The 22,449-nt window shown below is 42.2% G+C and overlaps 1 protein-coding gene across 1 annotated transcript in view; it reads right to left on the reverse strand.

Moving 5' to 3' along the window:
• Positions 1 to 7,302: 7,302 nt before the first annotated feature.
• Positions 7,303 to 22,449, reverse strand: part of LOC139011436 (cyclin-Y-like protein 1) — a 28,893-nt gene continuing 13,746 nt past the window's right edge. Inside the window, exons 6-10 of the mRNA XM_070416974.1 lie at positions 22,303 to 22,422; positions 20,609 to 20,778; positions 19,539 to 19,700; positions 8,254 to 8,380; positions 7,303 to 7,380 (exon numbers count right to left, since the gene is read on the reverse strand). Coding sequence (XP_070273075.1) covers positions 7,303 to 7,380; positions 8,254 to 8,380; positions 19,539 to 19,700; positions 20,609 to 20,778; positions 22,303 to 22,422 — 657 coding nt within the window. The remainder of the gene's footprint in view (positions 7,381 to 8,253; positions 8,381 to 19,538; positions 19,701 to 20,608; positions 20,779 to 22,302; positions 22,423 to 22,449) is intronic.

The following is a 22,449-nucleotide window of genomic DNA, read 5'->3' on the forward strand; positions in this document are numbered from 1 at the left end:
GCTTGCGGCTGAGAGCTGCCCACCTTGCCCCACCTGGCTGGAAGGAAATAAAGGCACGTTTGTCGCCGCCCTCTGCTCCCCAGGAGCTTAGCCATTCTCCCTCCTCCCTTCCCTTGTCCTGTACAGAGTTGAATGGCCAAGGCCTCAGACTGCCGGGCATACAGTAGGCACTCAATAAAGTTAGACAATGAATGGCTGAACCGCAGAGAATGGTCCTGGCAGTAATTCGGATCATAAGCAGCACCCGTTTCTCCGACTTGGGTCTCTGCCCTCCCCCAGCCCTAGCTGCATTAATTGAGCACTTCTGGAATGCCTACACCAGGGAAATGCATTCACCAGGAACGAAAGGGGTGGGAGCAGAATCCCCCCGCGCTTTCACTCAGCGGGGCCTGGGGTGAGTGGCAAACGTAGCCCAAGGACAGCATGTGCAAGTGCCTGGCAGGTAAAGAGAACCCCGAGGCAAGACACAAATGGGCTTTGAGTGCTGGGCTCAAGACACAAGGAAGCCAAACCGGCTCAAGTTGAGGAAAGGATGCAGCGTTGGGCAGGGGATGGGGGCGGGTCCCCCCAAGGCACCCAGAGTACCTTCGAGCGGATGCACAGACAGCAGCTCAGGCTCTGGCCCTGGCGTCAGTCTGCACGCACAGCCACTGCGCAGCCGGCAGAGAGAGGAGGCCCGCGAGACAGGCGGGTCCATTGTGTTTGACAGTTGCTAGGAGACCGAGTGGATAAAGGGGGGCGGGGACTTCTCCCCTGGGGGCGGGGCTTCCTGCCTCAGTCACTGGCCTCAGACTCCTGGTACAGACAAGGTCTGGCAAACAGGTGTATCCAAATTCGGAGACCAGTTGGTTGAATCATTCATCCGCTCATTCCCTCAATCCTTAAGAGATTCCTACGCTGAACGGGAGCACCTATAATGCGCCTGACCCTTACTTACAGGAGGGGATAAAGGCAAAGGAACCAGTGGGCTCGGCAAACTCAGGTCCCCCATCCCATCCCAATTCACATAGACTTTGCATTCTGTCGCTGATGTCTTTGGAAGTGCATGGAAATTCTGTTAGGGATTGTGAGTCCAACCCAGAGATGAGGAAACTGAGGCTTAGAGAGGGGCAGCGATTTGCCTGAAGTCACACAGGGAGTGGGTGGCAGCACAGGATTTAAATTCAGACTATCTGACTCCAAAGCCTGGGCTCAGCTGTAAAATCCCCTTCCCCATCCCCACTGCCACTTAATCACCCCTTTCACTCTGCTCCTGGCAGCTGCTCCCCACGTAGAAGGCCAGAGAACACCCAAGGGGTGGGCAGAGGGACACATGGCGAAATGACACTATGTCACTTCAAAGGCCAGGTAAGACAACGACCATATACAGCTAAGTCCTCACTTGACATCATTAATAGGTTCTGTGACTTTAAGTGGAAGGAGATACAACAAAAACAATTTTGTCATGGGCTAATGGATTCAAACAGCAGTTAAGTTCCTACGGCATCTCATCGACATTATAAGGAAATGGCGTTGAGCAAAATGACATTATTTGAAGACCTGCTCTAATTTTGCCTTGTTCTCTTGGGGCCACTCATCCTAGAAAATCCAGCCACCAGGTCATGAGGGAGCACAGACAGCCACATGGAAAAGACATACATAGATGTTCTGGGCAACAATCCCAGCTGACTTCCAGCCTCAACTACCAGACGCAGCGAGAGTGCCAGACTTCAAATGACCCCGGCTCCCAGTCTTTGAGCCACCCCAGCTGACACCGTGTGTGGCAGAAACCAGCTGCCTCAACCAAGCCCTCCCCAAATTGCAGAATCATGAGCCAAGTACACTACTGTTGTTTTAAGCTACTAAGTTTGGGGATGATTTGTTGCACAAGAATAAATAACTGGAACAGAACTCATATGTTTTAAAGTTACCGCCAAGATTTTATTGCACAGCTAAGATTGGGAACCGCTGCCCAGAGAGAGGTGGTGTCCAGGTCAAGACCCAGAGCATCATGGGAGGGAATGAGGGCAGGGGTAAGAAATGGGCCCATAACCTCATCTTAGCAAAGATGGCCTTGTTAATGGGCCATCTGGATGGTTTCTCACTGGTGTTGCCTGGCCTCACTCACTGGGCTTGTGCGCATCTGGAGGGTCAGCAGGGCTGGAAGGCCCAAAATGGCATCGTGCAAATATCTTGCAGTTGGCGCCATTGGCTGGGGCACCGCATTTACCCTGCACGTGGCCCCTGACCCTCCCCCAGGCTGACCTGTCTTCCTCATGTGGCATTCTCGGGTCAGGGCTCCATGAGGGCAAAGGCGAAAGCTGCCTTGTAAGTGGCACAGCATATGTCACTAAGACTGCCTAGGGAGGGGGAGAGAGGCTGCGTGGAGGAGGGCAAGATGGCGCCAGGGCCTCTCCTCTTGCCCACACTTCCCTCTGGGGAGGGATGCCTGGTCCTCTCCCTTTGTCCCACGTCCCTGCATCCATGCTTCTCCAGCATTGGGGGATCAGCTATTCCGTGAGCCTGATCACAGTAGGCGCACCATCGGTGGCAGCACCAACTTTTATTATTATGTTGTAAAGACCTGTTGCTTTTCTGAGGGCAGCATTTTATTTTATTTTAAAGAAGTGTCTGATATATATATATATATATATATATATATATATATATATATATTAATTGATTTTTTTACAGACAGGAAGAGAGTTAGAAACATCGAACAGCTGCCTCTTGTACACCCCCTACTGGGGATGTGCCCGCAACCAAGGTACATGCCCTTGACCGGAATCGAACCTGGGACCCTTGAGTCCGCAGGCTGATGCTCTATCCACTGAGCCAAGCCGGTTAGGGCATAAATAGAACATTTTAATGAAAATTAATATTTTTTTCTTGGACATTAACTTACCAGAAACTGAATAACTGCACAAATTAATAAGCATAACGTAAATAAACCTATTTTTCTTGTTCTCCAAAAGTGAAATATTTCCTGTTGCACACACCAAACAAGTCAGTCCAAGACTAATGATGTGGCAATAGGCTGCTAAAATATTCACTGCTAATACTAATGGAGAGAAATGGTGCGCCTGTGCATTAGGGAAATGAATGCAACACAATTCTAGCAATCAGTCATTAGTGAGCACTGTAGTTTATTATTAATAATTATGTATAACAGGATATTGTAAAAATTAAGTGACAACATTTTTATTAAAACATTTCTTACATATCATTATATTGGCTGGGCCGCAAAAATATTTGTGTGGGCTGCATGCGGCCTGCAGGCTGAGTTTTAGGTGCTTATTGTAGCCAATAGTCAACACAAGTCAAAGTAATAAAATGTGCAGTTGGCTCACGTGAAACCCATGTAGTCTCATGTTGTGAATAACAGGGAGAAGATTTATGGTAATAATGTAACTGAAAGTCACCTACAGCTGCCTGCCACCTTGAAAACCAAACTCGTGAGACAGATATTGATGAAAAAGAAAAGTGGTTTATTCAAGTGCCAGACACTTGAGAAGATGGGGGACTCTTGTTGCAAAGCCCATCTTAACATCTCAGTGCAGGCAGGGATTTTTATAAGGAGGGAGAAGGCAAACAGAACAAAGGTATCAAGGTGAGGGGGTTGAAAAGTTCTCTATGTGCAGGCCAGCACAGTCCATTCCAATAAGGATCTTGAAACTGGTTGAGTGATGGGCTGGTATGTGTCATCCTGGTCTTGGTCATCTTGGTTCGACATCATCCTGTTCTATGGTTGAAGGTCAACATATCTCCTGGAACTGGGATGACTGAAGGTCACGGTGTGTATCTTCTGAAGTTAGCTCCTAGGATTCTCATACAAACATGCTGTTTATCTTAAAAACTACACATTAGAGTCAGCATTTATAGAAACAATGTCAAAAGAATGTCAAAACTTATAAATTTTCTTTCATTTCCATGGAAGCTAAGAGTGTTGTATCCAAAATATTTCAGAAAACTAGAAAAATGTAGGCTCTCGTTTAGGTTATGGGCGAAAAATAACATTTTACTGACAATTAACTGAATTAGAGTTTAATATCTATAATTGTGTTCTATAGATTTTATTGAAACTTATTTTTTTAATTATTCTTATTTTCATAAAGTAAAATTAAAACCAATTCATTTAGTGTATTAAGTCCTGTTTTAATTTAGTCTTATTTGCATAACCATAATAGGAAGAGCAATTCGTTATATAGGCTTTTAAAAATCTGTTTCGCTAGAATTTCACAAGAAATTTTCAGATTGAATTTTAAATAGCCTCTCAGGGCAAAAAGCCAAGCCACACAGTTGCCATCAGGCTTTGCCTGTAATACCTACAGGTTTGGGTAAACTCCTCATGTTTTCAAGTTCACCAAACTGTCTTCAGGTCTTTCCTTGCCATTTCCCAGGAAAGGTACCAGGACATTTTTCCAAGTGACTTTTCTTGGCTTAAAAGTCAATCTTTATTCTTTAAAGTTTTTTTGCTGACATTTAGAGTCTAGGCATGACTTTTGCAAACATAACGTTCCAAAGTCTTGGTTAATAAAACAACAATTGGTCTGTTATGAAGATATCAGATTCTTACTGGATTCATGCAAACAAACATATTGCCAAGAAAATAAGAACAGTCACTTAGTAAGGATTTTTAAGTTCTGGAAGGATATTGTAGGGAGAAAAATATAAATGTTTTAATATTGCTTATTAAGGTCAATTTACCATATTGCTCTAAGAAAACAAAGAAAAAATTAAAAAATGACCACTATTTTGAACAAAGTAATAAACAATTGTTATTTTCAGTTTATTCAGTCCCATAATCACTTCTTGTTTACCTTGATTAGTTGACAGTATTTCTATAACTCCAGTTACTTCTTAGAGTTCTATAAATCTTTATTTATTTTAAAGGTATGATCTCAAAATCTATTCTTAGAAATTCATACTTAGAATAAGTCAAAAGATGTAACATTTTTGCAAAAGCAATGTTACATCTTTTGACTTGTTAAATAATGACTGTGTTTAAATGACAAAAAAAATATTAAAATGCCATGGTTATAGATTTGATTATAATGCAATTGATAAAGGAATTGGCTTTTTTATAACAACATTTTAAGATAACATTTAGAATTATAAATGAAAATATATCAGAATAAGAAAGCAATGAATTAGTTCCCCAGTGTCAGTTGTACCTGGGATTCCAATGGGGAAATTACAATTGGTTTTGAAAAATTAAGTGAAGCTTCCTGGCCATTTCATTTGTCATTAAAATTACCACTCCATTTTACTATCTAAGTGCCTTTTTTTTGGTTTCTTATTTTCCCCCATTTCCATTTCCCTTTCCATATGCCTCCTTCATTGTCCTTTCTTCCTGTAATATTAACTTTAAATTCTTTTTAATTTTTAAATTTCCTTCATTCTTTCTCTTTTTGCTTCATAGCTCTACACAATCCTTCCTCAATTTGCAAAGACCCTATATGCAACTTACACCAATCTTCTGTGACAACCACGAACCTTCTGTGTCTCTTAGTCACTTTCCGTTTGTTTTTTTCTTAACTCATTCAGAAATAACTAACTTAAGAACAATTTATTTTCTTCCAATTTAAAAAACTATTGCTGTAACTTATACTTTTTATGGTCAAAAGCATATATTTTTTACAGCTTAATTAGAATTCTAAATTCTTAGATATTTTTCTTTTTAGTGACGACTAAAAACAAAACATTTCATAATTTTCAGAAACATGTTTTTTTCATTGACAGATACACTCACATATGTAAAGAGGCATAAGAGATAACCTGACCTTGACAACTCCTGGGAAGCTGGGAAACAGCAGGGGGAATACCAGGCCCTGCAGCTTGCATTTAAAAGTACCATGTCATTCCCTTCACATGCAGGGGGTGGGGCAGTCGCTCCAGCTGCACGCACAGCCTGTGTGGGGTTTGGGGAGGCATTACTTTCCCCATTGTTCCCTGGACCGAGGCAGCCCCTGGCCTTAAGGAGGGAGATTTAGAGTGTTTAGAAGATTTCTTTCCTCGTGAGTTTTACTGTCTGGGAGGGAAGTACGTACTTTCCCCCCTCCTTGAACCACTAATCTAGATCTTTCTGAGCAGAATTCTTGTGATGTAACAACATGAAAGCTTGCATGTAACAGGCCATATCACATTTACCAGGCCTTTGGCAAAACAACTTCAGTTGCAAATAGTATAGTAGTTTAAAGCAGCGGTCGCCAACCTTTTGGACCTCACGGACCACCAGTGGCCCGCGGACCACCGGTTGGCGACCGCTGGTTTAAAGAACTATTTAGGGGCCATTGCTCTTCAAACCCCAAAACATACACGGGCCAAGCTGTGTTACAATTAAAAATTCATATTTTTCTTGGCCGTTGGCTCGTAGCCACAAGTGGACCACTCATGGCCAGAAAGAGACCCAGAGGTCTGCCACTCAGTACTGATGTGGAGGCCCCATGGTTAATAGTCAAGGTTCACACCCAAAATTACAGCTAGACAAACAGGAAGGAGCAGGCACCTCTATAGGAGTATGGCTCCTATGCAAGTTTCTTCAAGTAATGCTATTTCAAATCAAGAACACGATTCGTAAGACACCCCACAAGAGGTGGGCAAGAAGAAAAGCAAACAATACACCAAATTTCAAATACCAAAACCAAAAGGTGCTCCCACCAAATCCCACACCTGGGAACTGGGTTTTTTCTTAGTCCCTGAGCCATGCCTGTCACCAGGCAGTGCCTACTGATCCCCAGGGAATCCAAAAGGATTCAAAGAACCCCAAACAGCAGGCAGTGGCTCCTGGTTGTACACACCAGACGTTACCCAGCTCTGGAGTCCATTGACTCCCCAGACCCCCGTTTCCTTTCACCAGAGAAGCGTTTCAGGTGCCAGATGGCCTGAGAGGGAGAGCAAGAAGTCCATGAGTTGAAGAGCTCTTGGCAGCTGCTAGGAAGTTCCTGCAACCCCTGCCATGGAGTCAGCCTGCCACAGCCCTCTGGGACCCAGGCTCGGCCCACTGTCACTTATCAAGGTCCTGGCCCGATCCCCATATCACCTACTTTACCAGTTTTAACCATAACCCAAGTTCAGGAGCCTGGGGCCACGAAAGCCAAACACACGAAACAGATGTTGGTAAAAAAGGAACGTGGTATATTCAAGTGCAGACAAATAAGAAGATGGGGAGGCTCTTGTCACAAAGTCTGTCTCAACATCTCAGTGCAGGCTGGGCTTTTCATGAGGAAGGAGAGGGAAAGCAAACAAAGATATCAAGGGGAGGGGATGGAAAAGTTCTCTGCATGAGTCCTGCACAGTCCATCCAACACATCTGGAAACTGGTCAAGCGATGGTCTTGCATGTGTCCTCCTGGTCTTGGTCCTCCTGGTCTTGGTCCTCCTGGTCTTGGCCATCCTGGTTCTGCGGTTGAAGGCCAGCAAAACTCCTGGAACTGGAATGATTGAAGGTCGGCATCTGTATCTTCTGAAGTTAGTTCCTAGGATTTTTTTTTCATCCTCACCCACAGGTATGTTTTTCCATTGATTTTTATAGAGAGCGCAATGGAAGGAAGGAGGGGGAGAGAAAAATAATCAAGATTAGAGGGACACATATATTGCCTCCTGCACGCACCCCAACCGGGGCAGGGTTCAAATCTGCAACCCTGTCACGTGCCTTGACCGGGAAACGAATCCGTGACACTTTGGTTCAAGTGTGGACGCTCTAACCACTGACCAGCACCAGCCAGGGCAGTTCCTAGAATCTTACACAAGCATGCTGTTAGTCTACAAGCTACGTATTAGTTGGAGTCAGCATTTATAGAAACCATGCCAAAAGGATGGTGATACATGTGGGAAATTTGCCCACCTATTGGGCAAAGAGGAGGAACATTTAGAAAGAATCACTGAATCGAGATCCTTGATGAAAAGGGAAACTTGCATGAAGAAAGGTCTCAGATCAGTGCCAGCCTCAATGCTCCAGGTGTGCCCAGCGGACACCTGAGGGCCTGTAGTCCTGAGCAGCTTCTGCTGTAAATGAGCAATAACTCCCCACCCTTCCCTTAGAAAACGCTCTTAAAGTCAATGATGTGACAAATGACAAAGAGCGTAGAAAGTCTTGGTTATGTCCTATACAGTCAGATACAGTTCTGTTTTTGAAAGATAATTCCCACTATTACCCCGTTTAGGGGTCATATAATTGAGGGAACTTCATCTCAGGGATGTAGATAGAAATCAGAACCTCCCAATGAACTGCCCCTGGGCTGAGCCTACTTGTCGCCAACCCTCCACTCTTCACATCTTTCCTCCCGATACGAAGAGCATGGGCGCCAGTGCCAGAGCTCTCAGGAGCAAGAGCGCCACTGGTCCGGAGCCGGGCACAGGCGGGGATGCCCACAAGGTAGGCGGCAGTTTTCCTTATTGGACTGTTGGCAGAGGCGTAGGAATGGACTTGCCATGAGGGAAGAGATCCAATTCATTTTCCTCTGCGGTAACTAGGCAACCATTTCAGGTACGTGAGAAATTATGTATTTGAAGAAACTGTACTTTGGAATTAATGAAAATGAAATTTCGGAAAAGATACAGAAAGGAAGTGTCATTTTCTGCTTGTTATAAAGCACAGGGATTACTTTTAAAGATGAATTTGATAATAACTGTGTGGAGGGTGCCTTCTGATGACACCTAAGAGGGTGATGATGACAGTCCAGAGTAACCTCCTACTTCCTAGCTTTCTTTTTTTTGCCCAACTCAACACACATGAAAGATAAGATATTTAAAACATTTCTACACATACAGAATTTCATAAAGTGAGAATCATGTTATCAAATAGGAAGAGATTTGTGTTTACTTTAAAAGGTAAAAACTGAAAACATTGATGCTCTAGGAGTTGTTAATGGCTAATGTCTGTGCACCGCCTCAGAACAGACGGCAACACACCAATTGTGCTAATAACATGGTCTGAGCGTCCTGTTTTGGAAACTTTTTGAACTCAAAATGCAGCTGAGGCCACGCTCCCCACTCCAAAAGTTTCAAGAGCGAACTGCTCCCACTCCCAACAGTAGGATTCTGTAGAGAATGCAGCAAGTTTGTTTTCTGAGAAGAAACACTCGGGGGTCATCACAGAAGATGGAATTCAAAACTACAGTTATACCCATATGAAATGATGTCCAAGAATTCCCGCATGCACTGATGCAGACAGAAGTCCGAATGACCATGGGCTGGAACTCTAGTGTCCATACCAGGATGGAGGCCACAATGAGGGCTCACACCAGGCAAGTGGCCGGAACTCAGACCGCTGGTTAAGAGCAGCATCCTGGGAGAGCTGGCCCCTCTGTGACAAGAGCACTAGACAGACCACATCCAGGGTCTAAAAGAGTTTGTGCCTTAGGAGTTTTGTGCATAAGAGGGGGTCTCCTCTGAGAAATTAGAACCCCACGCCAACGTGTAAGATCTGAACCAGTACTGGTCATATGGTTTGAAAATCTGAAGGTCAGATATTAGTATAAAAACGGGAACTGAATGGGATGGAAATCCCAAGAGCTGTGACAGAAGCAGATGCACAATCTCTCTAGGGGACACTTTTATGAGTCAAGGCACATGGAATATCTAAACCACCAATGCACCTTGCTAAAGCTGTGCTCACAATTAAATCTATAGACTGCGTGAGGAAATGATCCACCATGCGGGAGAGTCAGGACACAATACATTGGAGATTAGCATCCCAAGAACTTGAGATGATAGAGAATAAAATAATCAAGGGATGATAAATAAGAAAACACAAGAAGATAAAGATGAAATGAACCAGTTGCTTAGTAAAGGAAAGAGGAGTTAGAATGTGATATAGACATATTCCCACAACTCACTCATTTATAATGGATTCAAGTAGAAACCAAAAATTGCAGTTAAGTTTTTTGATTGTTATCCTTTGGAATAAATTACCTACAGGGGTTATGGGAACTGAATCATCTGACTCTCCTAAGAGTATATTTAAAACCACCTGATGGATTTAGTTTAGAGCATAAATGCATACACTTTTTGTAGATTTTGGAGGTGCGGTATGAATACATTTTCCATAGAAATGTTTTTCTAGTTTTTACCTTTCTTCTCATTCTCAAAATAACACCTCTTTATTATTTGAGACAAATTCTGAAATGTAAAAAAGAAGAAAAAATACGCATAGTCTCACTACCTTGAACAATGATTAGCATTTTAGTACATACCCTTCCATTTCTTGCTGCACAATGTGTTCCTCAGAAGGTGAAATTACAGTAAAATACAATGTAGTGTACCCTTTATTTTATAAATTTACATTTTGGCATAGTTATTTCCCCATACTATTAAAACTTAGAGATAAAATTTAAGTGAATACATAATATTCCTCATGGATATACCATTTATTTCATTTTGCATGCTTAGATTGCTTCAATTTTTATTATTAAAGCTCTGTAGGAAATATTGTTACATGAATTTTTATAGGGTTGATTATGTCCTTAGGCTTTAGGGATTTATTTTTTATTTTTTATTAAATTTATTGGGTGATATTGGTAAATAGGATCACGCAGACTTCAAGTGAACATCTCTATGATACATGATCTGTACATTGCATGTGTGCCCACCACCCAACCTCAAATCATCTTTTGCGACCACGTATGTGGCCCCATTTACCCTTTACTATTCCAACTCTGTTCCCTCTGGTAACCGCCATACCGTTGTCTGTATCTGCTTACCTGTATGAAACTTCAGAAAAGGAAATGAACAGTTAAAACAAAAAACAACAATTTCTTTTGCAATTGCAACCAAAAAGAATAAAATACCTAAGAATAAAATGAACAAAGGATGTGAAAGACTCATATACCAACAGTATTATTAAAGGAGATTGAAAAAGATACAATAAATGGAAAGATAATTCATATTCATGAATTGGAAGAATCAACACAGTTAAAATGGCCACATTACCCATAGCAATATGCAGATTTAATGCAATCCCCATTTAAATCCCAATGTCATTTTTTAAAGAAATCAAACAAAAAGTCATCAGATTTGTATGGAACCACCCATGACCTTGAATAGCCAAAGTAATCCTGAGAAAAAAGAATGAAGCCAGAGGATTCATGCTATGTGACTTCAAATTATGCTACAGAGCTATGATCATCAAAACAGCATGATACTGGCAGAAAAACTGTCACAGAGATCAACAGAACAGAATTCAGAGCCCAGAAATAAAACCACGTGTATACGGGCATTTTTTACAAAGGAGCCAGCAATGGAGGAAAGAAATCTCTTCAATAAATGGTGTTGGAAAACTTAGAGAGCCACATGCAAAAGAATGAAAGTAGATTGCAGTTTGTTCTCATGCACAAATATTTATTCAAAGTGGATCAAAGACCTAAATATAAGACCTGAAACAATAAATTATAAAGAAGAAAACATAGGCAACACATTTATGGAGCTTGGTTGTAGAGAACATTTAATGAATTTGACCCCAAAGGAAAGGGAAGTGAAGGCAAAAACCAGTGAGTGGGGCCGCATCAAACACAAAAGCTTCTGCACAGCAAAAGAAAACAACAACCAATCAAAGAGGCAACCGACCAAATGGGAGATGATATTTGCAAACACAGCTCCCACAAGGGGTTAATACCAAAATACATAAAGAAATCATAAACTCAACACCAAGCAAACAATCCAATTTAAAAATGGGTAGAGGACCTAAACAGACACCTCTCCCAAGAAGACATACAAATGGTCAACAGATATAAGAAAAGAAGTTCCACCTCATTAGCTGTTAGGGAAATGCAAATAAAAACGATAATGAGATCGCACCTCACACCTGTTAGGATGGCTATGATCAACAAGACAAGAAGTAAGTGGTGCAGAGGTTGTGTAGAAAAAGGAACTCTCACTCACTGGTACAGCCACTATTGAAAACATTATGGTGGTTCCTCACAAAATTAAGAATAGTTACCACATGATCCAGGAATCCCTCTTCTGGGTACCTACCTGGTAACCTGGTAAAGGGATGCAAAAAGATATCCCATGCAAATGGAAATAAAAATAGAGCATTTTATCCAAAAGCAGAAGAATAACAATCTTTTCAAGTGCACATGCAACATTTTCTAGAATACACAACATGTTAAGACTCAAAACAAGTCTTAATAAATTTAAGAAGGTTAAGATTATATCAAGCATCTTCTCTGACCATAATTATATGAAACAAGAAATCTGCCCCAAGAAAAAAATGTAGAAAACACACAAAGTCATGGAAGTTAAATGACATGTTAGTAAACACTGAATGGGTTAACAATGAGATCAAGGAAGAAATCCAAAGTTACCTTGAAACAAATGGAAATGAGCACACAACAAGCCATAATCTACAGGACACAGAGAAAGCAGGCCTCCCTCAGAAACCAAGAAACATCTCAAATAAACTTAACCAAGCAGGTAAGAGACCTGTATCGGAAAACTATAGGGCACTGCAGAAAGCGACGGAGGAAGATGCAAATAAGTGGAAGAATACCATATACCATTTCATGGATTGGAATAATTAATGTCATTAAAATGTCCACAGTACCCAAAGGAATCTATAAATTCAATGCCATTCCTATTAAAATATCAATGGCATATTTTGCAGATCTAGAACAGACATTCCAAAATTATATTTGGAACAAAAAAAGATCCAAATAGCCTTAACAACCTTTCGGAAGAAGAACAAATTGGAGGGATGATAATACCAGATATCAAACCATACTACAAAGCCACTATAATCAAAACAACCTGACATTGGCACAAGAACAGGCATAGAGATCAATTGAACTGAAACGGGTGCCCACGCCTTTAAGGGCAATTAATATTTATCAAAGGAGGCTAAAGCACACAATGGAGTAAAAAGAGTGTCTTAACAATTAGTGTTAGGAATATTGTAAAGGCACAGGCAAAAAAAAAAAAAAAAAAAAATGAAACTAGACCACTAGACCACTAACTTACACCATACACAAGAATAAACTCAAAATGGATAAAAGACTTAAATGTAAGTTACAAAACCATAAAAATCCTGTTACAAAGGCAGTAACACATTTTTCCTATGTGTCTCCTAGAACCAGGGAAACCTAGGGAAAAATAAATAAATGGGACTACATCAAACTAAAGAACTTCTGCACAGCAAAAGAGACCATCAACAAAAGGGAAAGGGAACCCACTGTATGGGAGAACATATTTGCCAATAATATGTCTGATACGGGGTTAATTTCCAAAACATATAAAGAACTCATGCAACTTAACACCAGGAAGACAAACAATTCAAATTAAAAATGGGAAAAGACCTGTAGAGACACTTCTCCAAAAAGGACATACAGATGGCTGATAGATTTATGAGAAAATACTATAACGTCACTAGTTATCAGAGAGATGGAAATTGAAACCACAATGAGGTATCACATCACACCTGCCAGAATGGCTATCATCAATAAATCAATAAACAAGTGTTGGCGAGGATGTGGATAAGAGGGAACCCTTATGCACTGTTGGAGGAAATGCAGACTGATGCAGTCACTTTGGAAAACATTATGGAGTTTTATTAAAAAAACTAGAGCCTGGTGCACGAATTCGTGCACAGGTGGGGACCCTAGGCCTGGCTGGTGATCAGGGCCTATCAGAGCTGGACCGATCAGGGACTGATGGCCAAGGGCAGGGATGGGGCCTGGGAGGTTAGCTGCTGCCATAAGGAGGGAGCCGGCCCTCAGACTGCCTGGGAAAGAGCCGTGTCCCCTACCACCTGCCCTGGTTCCCTGTCCCAACCTGGGAACGAAGGCCCTGGCGGGGTTGGGAGAGGAGGTGATGGTCGCCGGCGGGGCAACAGCCCAGGTGCCCCTCAGTAGATGAGTGGATAAAAGTGTTTTGGTACATTTACACAATGGGACACTACATGCCATGAAAAGAAGGATGTCTTACCTTTTGTGACAGCATGGGTGGACCTGGAGATTAGTATGCTAGGTGAAATGAGCCAGTTAGAGGAAGACGAACACCACATGATCTCACTTACATGTGGAATCTAATGAACAAAATGAACTGATGAATAGAAACAGAGGCATGGGTACGTGGAACAGACTGACAGCTGGCAGAGGGATTGGGGGAGGCGGGACTGGGTGAAAGAAGATGAAGGTATTAACCTAAGAACATATATGCATAACCCATGGACACAGACAACAGTGTGGAGATGGCCAGAAGGAATGGGGCTGGGGGCTCAGTGAAGGTGGGCAAAGAGGGGAGAATGGGGACAGCTGTGAAAGTGTCAACAATGAAATTAAAGTAAAAAAGAGCTACCATTTAGTCCTTGTTAAGTGTACAATTCAGTGGCACTAAGTATATTTATAACGCCTTGACCTCACCACTGTCCATTTCCAGAACTTTTCATCATGCCAGTGTTGGCGAGGAAGTGAATAAAGCGAACTCATTTTTTTTTTCATATTTTAGTGCCATTTTAAAATGAGAAAATGATTTTATGTTTACCCATCTAGTTATTGTTTCTAGAGACGTTCATTCTCTCGAGTAGCATCAGATTTCTCTGGGTCCCATCATTCTTCTGTGGGAGGGACTTCTTTTCACAATTTTGTGGTGCAGTTTTGCAGGGAACGAATATTCTGAGGTTTTATATAACAGAAAAAGTCTGTATCATTAAAAGATTTCTATGTTAACATTTCTCCTTCAGCCCTTTATAGGTGTAGCTCCATTGTCTTCATTTTGGTTACTATCTTGAAAAACATTTTGTATCACCATTTCCTCCTCCTCCACCCTGCTTTGGGGATTCCAATTGTATATATATTGGGCTGCTCTAAGTTGGCCATAGCTCACTGATACTGTTATTTTTTTCTTCATCTTCTCTCTTATTTTGTGTAGTTTTCTGTTATGTATTTACATTCACTAATCTTTTCTTTCTATGGTATTTAGTCCACTGTTAATCCCATTCCGTGTTTTCATCTCAAGCTCTTTCATCTCTGGGAGTTTGATTCATGTCTTTTTATTCCTTCCCTGTCCCACCTTAACATGCCCATACTTTCTTATATGGTTCTAACAACTCTTTAATGTCCCTGTCTGCTGTCTTGTTCAAGTGACTGATTTTTCTTCTCATTATAGATAATATTCTCCTTGCTTCTTTATGTGTCCGATAGGTTTTCTTTCCTTTTTTTCTTTGTTTCTTTTTTTGTTTCCTTGTTTGTTTCTTGTTTATGGGTAAGCATGTTGTCTATCTTTAAAATTTATCTTTATTATTGAAAGTATCACAGATGTCCCCTTTTCTCTTCCATTGCGACGACCCTTTTCCCCCACCCTGCACCCCCTCCCTGCCTGGGAGTTTTTTTATTGGCTGACAGACATTATGAATTTCACATTGTTGGCGCTGGATATTTGGGTGTGTGTGTGTGTGTGTGTGTGTGTGTGTGTGTGTGTGTGTTTAATATGTTTTTGAGTTTTGTTCTAGGTCTATTACTTTCAACTTGTTTGCTGCAAAAAAAATTATAACATGCAATACCTGACTATTTAATAGGGAGCACTGACCTCTTTCCCCTTAGATTGTCAAAATAAAATAAAATCAAAATAAAAGGCAACAGTCAACAGACCGAAAACTGTCTGGAGTGAGTGAATAAAAATTATATATGTTGTTTTTGTCAGATAGGCAGAAAATATGTTTTTTAGTGTGTGCGCAGAATTTTTGTAATTAGTTTACGTATTCCATGAGTTGAAAATGTTTGAAAATCGCTCCTGTATATTTTAGTTATAATTCCAGTTTGGTCCTCGGATCTCCATTTCAAAGAACTATTTTTAAAAGAGGACATTTCCATAAAAATACAAGGTATTCCCTTAAAGTCTTAGTGAAATTTAATCTTTGGCACTTGTAGAAGTATAAATGATACAGATTTATAAGACCTCATTTGGAAGTTTAAATTTTTTTAAACTTGTTTAGTTTGGTAAATTTTAAATATTTAAATTTAATATTAATCGTTTTGGACCCCTCTTAAAGATGCAAATATTGGCAGAAACAAAAATGTTCACTCTTAAAATTTTAATATTTTTAGCCAATTGTGGCTGAAACAAAAATTTAATATTTAAAACTAAGTATTTTTGTTTCAAACAAACATAGCTGAATCAAAAATGTTTGATATGTTTAATATTTAAATATTAAACTATTTTGTTTCATCCAATGACGGCTGAAACAAATATAATGTTTAATATTTAAATATTAAATTTCTTTGTTCCAGCCAATTGTCGCCATCTCCAAGAGGGGGCTGAAACAGAAAATTAAAAGCTTAATATTTACAACTTACAAAACTGAATAACTTTAAGAGAAATGTAAGTAAACTTTAGTTATTATTTTTAATTTTTATTGGTGAGAGTACTTCAGATGTCCCTTTTATCCCCCCATTGTCCCCTTTCACGTGGTTCCTGTCCTGCCCCAGGCCTTCACCACCCTATTGTCTGAGTCCTTAGGTAATGCATGTAGGCATGTAAGATCTTCAGACAATCTCTTCCCACCCCCACTCCCCCCTTGCCTCTGAGTTTCTCCAGTCTGTTCCATGTTTTCATGCCTCTGGTTCTATTTTATTCATCAGTTTATTTTGTTCAGTAGATTCCTTGTTTGTTTATTTTGATTTTTAGATTCCATTGTTGGTAGGTATGTATTTATTGCCATTTTATTGTTCATAGTTTTGATTTCTTCTTCCCTTTCTCCCTCTCCCTCCCCCACCCCCTCCTCCTCTTCCTCCTCCTCCTTGGTGGGTAGAGAAATCTCAGTTGTAGATCCTTGTTATTCATCACTCTGAATATTTCTTGCAACTCCTTCTGGCAAAGTTTCTGTTGAGAAATCAGACAGTCATATGGGTGCTCCCTTGTAGATAACTAACTGTTTTTCTCTTGCTGCTTTTAAGATTCTCTCTTTGTCTTTAACCCTTGGCATTTTAGTTATGATGTGTCTTGGTGTGGGGCTCTTGGGTTCTTCTTGTTTGGGACTCTCTGTGCTCCCTGGACTTGTAAGTCTATTTATGTTTCCAGGAAGGGGAAGTTTTCCGTCATTATTTCTTCAAATAGATTTTGAATAACTTGCTCTCTCTCCTCCTGCAGCCACCCCATGATGTGAATGTTCGTACGGCTGAAGTTGTCCTAGGGGCTCCTGACACAATCTTCATATTTTTGGAATCTGTTTTCTTTTTGCTCTTCTAACGGGTGCCAGGCCATCCAGTTCCATGCCTTTGTCCCTCCTACCAGTCTCAATCTTCTACTCTCTAGATGTAGGACTTCCATTCAGCCAGATTTCAGGTGGTGCTGGCTGACGGTTGTCCTGTAACTTAGTTGTAATTTTGCTGTCGCTGTGGGAGGCGGCGATTACCCACATTTTCCTGACAGCCATCTTGGATCTCTCTGGCAAAGTTTTCTAATTAGATTTTAAATGGTGTTTTATAATTCTGTAGCATTTATACTTCTGCAGGGGTGCCTTGGATGCCAAAGCCCACAATATCAAAGTTTAAAATTTCACTAAGATTTGCGGGAAACCTCTTGTTTATTCCTGGTTTTTATTTTAATTTTAATTAATTAATATTTATTTGCTAATCCTCACACTAGGATATTTTCTCCATTAATTTCTAGAGAGAGGGGGAAGGGAGGGATGAAGAGAGGGAGGGACAGGAGAAGACAGGGAGGGAGGAGGGACAGAGAAAGAGAAACATCTGTATGAGAGAGACATTAACTGTTGCCTCTTACATGGGCCCGGACTGGGGTCAGGGATCAAACCTGCAGCCCAGTTACACACTCTTGCCTGGGAATCAAACCCAGGACCCTGAGGTGAATGGGCTGATGCTCTAACCCCCGAGGGAAGCCGGCCAGGGACCTCCTTTATCTCTTTAACTGCTTGTTACCACTGCTTTTGAGGAGGAGAGGTGGCATTTCTGTAGTTTTTGTAGAGGAGGGTCTCATGATGTTACAACCCTTCATTTTCTTTAGAGAGCTTGGCTTTGGTGTGTTGCATGCCAATAACATTGTCGGCGCTAAGAGATCTTTCTATAGCAGCTCTGCCCAGGTCTTTTTCTTGACCGCCTCTGGAAACAGCCTAGGAAAGGAAACCCAATACAAAGAAAGCACAATTAAAAAATAAAAGGGTTCCAACCCTTTTAAAAAAGCATCATTGAGAGCCACACGTTCACACTCCTTCACATAGTGTATAGTTCCTGCCCCTTTGGGTAGCTGAGGTCTACACTGCCAGGTTCTGTGGATGCCTGTTTCTGCAAATTCACAAAGGGAAGTCCTTTAAGGGCTATAATTAGATTGCCAGAGCAAGGGAATTTAGAATTATTTAAATTTTGGGTTCTCAATGATGGCAAAGAACAGTACCATCTGTTGCCTGAACATTTGTTCCGTAAACATACTAAACAGACACTGGGCACAATCAGTGTTTTGTGAGGTATTCAAATTCTATGCAATCTTCACTAGTTACTATCTACTCCCAGCAAACTGTAATGAATGGGCATGTGCTGAACTTCACTGGAAGGTAGGGAAGGTCTAATGACTGAAGCATCAGAAGGACCTATTTCACTTGCACGATAATTATGGTAGAAACACATTTTACTCTAAAGTGCCACGAAGGTACCACAGAAAGCATCCATTTTAAATGTGTCCATTTCAGTTGTGAATAATTTTTTCAAGAAAACCCGACTGAGAGACCTAGAGGGCTCCTGCCCTGCAGGGGCGGGTTTCAATGGTGACTCTTCTGGACATTCTGAGAGCAGCACCCTAGTAAGGGAGGTGTTGCAATAGTGCCCTCTTGTGGACATCCTTAGAACAGCAACCTAGTCATCAATTGTGCCAGCCTGAAAAGAAAACCCAAATGACAGTTCTAGAGGGCTCTTGCCCTGCAGGGCAGTTGAAAGAGTGCCCTCTTGTGGAAATTCTGAGAACAGCACCCTAGTAATGAATTCTGCCAGTCTGAAAAGAAAACCCAAAGGAGAGACCTCAAGTGCTCTAGATCTTGGAGGGAGGTGTTGTAATAGTGCCTCTAGTGGACATTCTGAGAATCGCACCATAGTAATAGGTTAGTTGCAACACTGCCCTCTTGTGCACATTCTGAGTACAGCACCCTAATACGGGAGGTGTTGCAATAGGGCCCTCCTGTGGACATTCTCAGAACAGCACCCTAGGAATCAATTATGCCAGTCTGAAAAGAAAACCCAAACAATTGACCTAGAGATCTCTAGCCCTTGCAGGGAGGTATTGCAATAGTGCTGTCTTTTAGACACACTGACAACAGCACCCTAATAAGGGATTAGATGCAATAGTGCCCTCTTGTGCAAATTGAGAGTATAGCACCCTAGTAAGGGAGGAGTTGCACTAATGCTCTCTTGTGGACATTCTGAGAACAGCACCATAGTAGAAGAGGAGTTGAACAGTGAAAAAAAAGACATATGATGTGAAAGAGATAAAAAGCTCTTATTTAATGTATTAATTTTGTAAAGCTTTTCATTTTCCTAATCATTGTTTCACAGAATTTATCAACAGATATTGGCTTAGGTGACAGACAGAAAACCCCACTTAGTGATTCCACAGCCTTACCTCTGGATTCTGTGCTCTACTTGGCAAAAAGGTTCAAATAGATCGTGCACATTTTTTCTCTCGGCTATCATTAGAAGTTCAAAGTAATATCTGGCATACACTCTGCCAGTGATCTGAATATTAAACCGAATTAAACGTAAAAAATATATTTCTATCTTATTCCTAGGGGAGGAGGAGACAAAACCGACACAGAACATTTTAGTCATCTGGGCTACCTTCAAAAATGTCACTCTGCGCTACAAGAATGACTCTACATTGTGTTTTGAAACAAGTAAAGGTTACCCAGCTGTACTAAGACTCTAACCATCAAACCAGGTGCAGCTCTTTGAGGTCCCTCCTGCATCCCAGCACTTGGAGTTGGGAGGAGTGTGAAGGGGTGACCACCCCCTTTTGCTCTCCTTCTGCTGACTTGGGGGCTCAGAGTCTCTTGAGTGCGACTGTGGATTCATGCTCCTGACTCACTGACCAGGGCCCGCTGTAGTGTTCAGATGAAAGGAGTGATGTATGCTGCTCCTGGGCCCTAACCAACTTGCAGGCATTTTCACCAGGCCCATCACAGGCAGGGGCTTGTGGAAGTAGAGAAGTACCAACAAATGAAGTGAGCACATCACCACCGCCGTGAAGGGACCCATGGGAAGCCACCACTACTATCTGAGGGGGCAACACTCTTGAGGCAACAAGGATTCCTCAAGTATTAATTAATTAATTAATTAGTTAATTAATTAAATCAGCCACATTTGATGGAAAGGGGACCCATCCCCCACTCAGTGCATGGGACCAACAGCAGAGGACAAAAGGGAGTTTCTGTTCACCTTATTCCTCCTGACAGGACAGGCTGCACTTTTTAAACTATGAAAAGCAGAAACAGGAAACATAGATGACCTGGCTGGACTAAGCCCCCTTTAGGACTGGACCTCTGACGGGCACGGAGTCAGACTCCACCCGTGTTCTCCCACGTGGGGCTGCGTCCTGCCCTGCTCAGCACCCCTGTCCCTGCCCGTGCAGAGGGGAGCCTGCCCAAAGGGGTGAGTTCAATAAAGTGGGAAAAGAAATTTGGGAGCAGCGCTCACATATCATCGACGGGAATGATGTTGTTGATGAGCTGGCAGTAGTCCATGCCCCACAGAGCCTGTTTGCCCCAATACTCATAGGCAAGAAGGGCAGATCCCAGAAGTATTCTTCTCCAGTTAATGGGAGATATGTCAATGTTCGAACAGTCCAAAAGCCTTTCCATGAAAATCTGTAAAAGTAGAGCACTGGTCTTTCACTTTAGCTCAGTGTAAACTCTTGATTAGAAGTGTTAGAAATGACAAATTTAATCCATTTTTGAAATTCATTTTTTTTCTTTGTTAATACTCATGGGAGGATATTTTTTCATTGATTCTTAGAAAGAGTGGAAGGAAGAGAGGTGGGGGAGAGAGAGAGATTCACAGAGAGAAAAACATCTGTATGAGAGAGACATCCATTAGCTGCCCCCCCCGCCCCCCACACACACACTTGCCTGTTTGGGGAGGGGAGTCAAACCTGCACCCAGGTTGGGGTCCTTGACCAGGAATCAAACCCGTGACCCTTTGGTGTGCGGGCTATTGCACTATCCACTGAGCCACCTGGCAAGGGTGAGATTCCTTCTATCCTTACGTTCTACAGACACTGCTTGGCCAGCCAAAGTCAGAGGCCATCCCATTCTCTCTTTCACCACTTTAGTCTGCCCCTGGCGCTGTCACTCCACTGAAACGGCTATTGCTAAGGGCCTCAGAGCCTTCAAAATACAAACAGAGCTCTTCATCCTCACTGCCCGCTCCCCGCCATCCCTAACAGCATAGAGGGCACGGCCACTTGCCTAGTTGCTGGGACCACAAACCTCCACTTGAGCCAGCCTGCTCCGATCTGCCAGCAAGTCTTGCCTCCCCTTCTCCGTGGGAACCTGAGCGCTTTCCAGTGCATTGGGCACCTCTCACCTGTATGACTCTCACTGACTCCTGACTTTACTGCCTCCACTCGGACTTCCAACAACAGTCCCTTCTCCCCAGGAGCCAGAGGAGCCTCTTCCCTTAAGAGCACTTCACCCCCAACTCAATGTCTGCCGAAGGTTTCCCATCAGGCAAATCTAATGTAACTTCTTCCCATGGCCTGCAAGCCTCCAGGCCTATGAGATAGGATCCTGCCCGTGTGTGACTCATCTTCTTTCCTCATCCCACACTCTGACCACACGGCCACACCGCACTGTTCCCTGAACACACCAACCCTGTGCCCGGCTCAGCAGCGTGCCTCAGCCCCTGCCCACAATGCCAGAGCTCATCTTCCTCAGCTCAGCCAGGTCACGGGTCCAATGTTTCCTCTTTAAAGAGGCTCCTCTGACCTTTCTGCCGAAAAGAGTAAACCCCTGTGGTCACCTCATCGCTTCATCCTGCTTTATCTTCTTGGTGCTCACACCACCGAAGTGTTCATCTCTTTAAAAACACTCATTAAAAAACTACCTATGTCTTCCCCACTAGAATATAAGCTCTTGGGGTTGGGAGGGAAGTTGGGGGAAGAAACTGAAATCTCCCCTCATGTCTTTAACAGCAATTGTTTGCGATGGATACAGCAATGGTAACACTTTCAATCCCAACGATTATTTAGCTCCACTGTGTGTGGCTTACTCCCCTTCATAGCTTCTCTTAATAAAGTTCTGAGGATCATGTCAGGAATCTGCTTTGATGTGCAAAGCAGACCATCGCCTGAGCCCGGGACAGAGAAGCAGCCTCTGGAAGAGCTGTCTTACCAAGGTCACAATCGCACATTCAGCGGTGAGGTGTTCAGCACTGAAAAGAGTACAGACAAATCTGTAGACACTCTTCAGTTCAGGGTCACGCAGAAAGTGGTCCGTTGTAATTATCTCGTGCTGAAAAGAGAAACAAGGCAACATAAG

This window comes from Myotis yumanensis, unplaced genomic scaffold, assembly GCF_028538775.1.
Source record: "Myotis yumanensis isolate MYYU_CA2020_CCGP unplaced genomic scaffold, mMyoYum1.0.hap1 SCAF_5, whole genome shotgun sequence".
NCBI classification, from domain to species: domain Eukaryota; kingdom Metazoa; phylum Chordata; class Mammalia; order Chiroptera; family Vespertilionidae; genus Myotis; species Myotis yumanensis.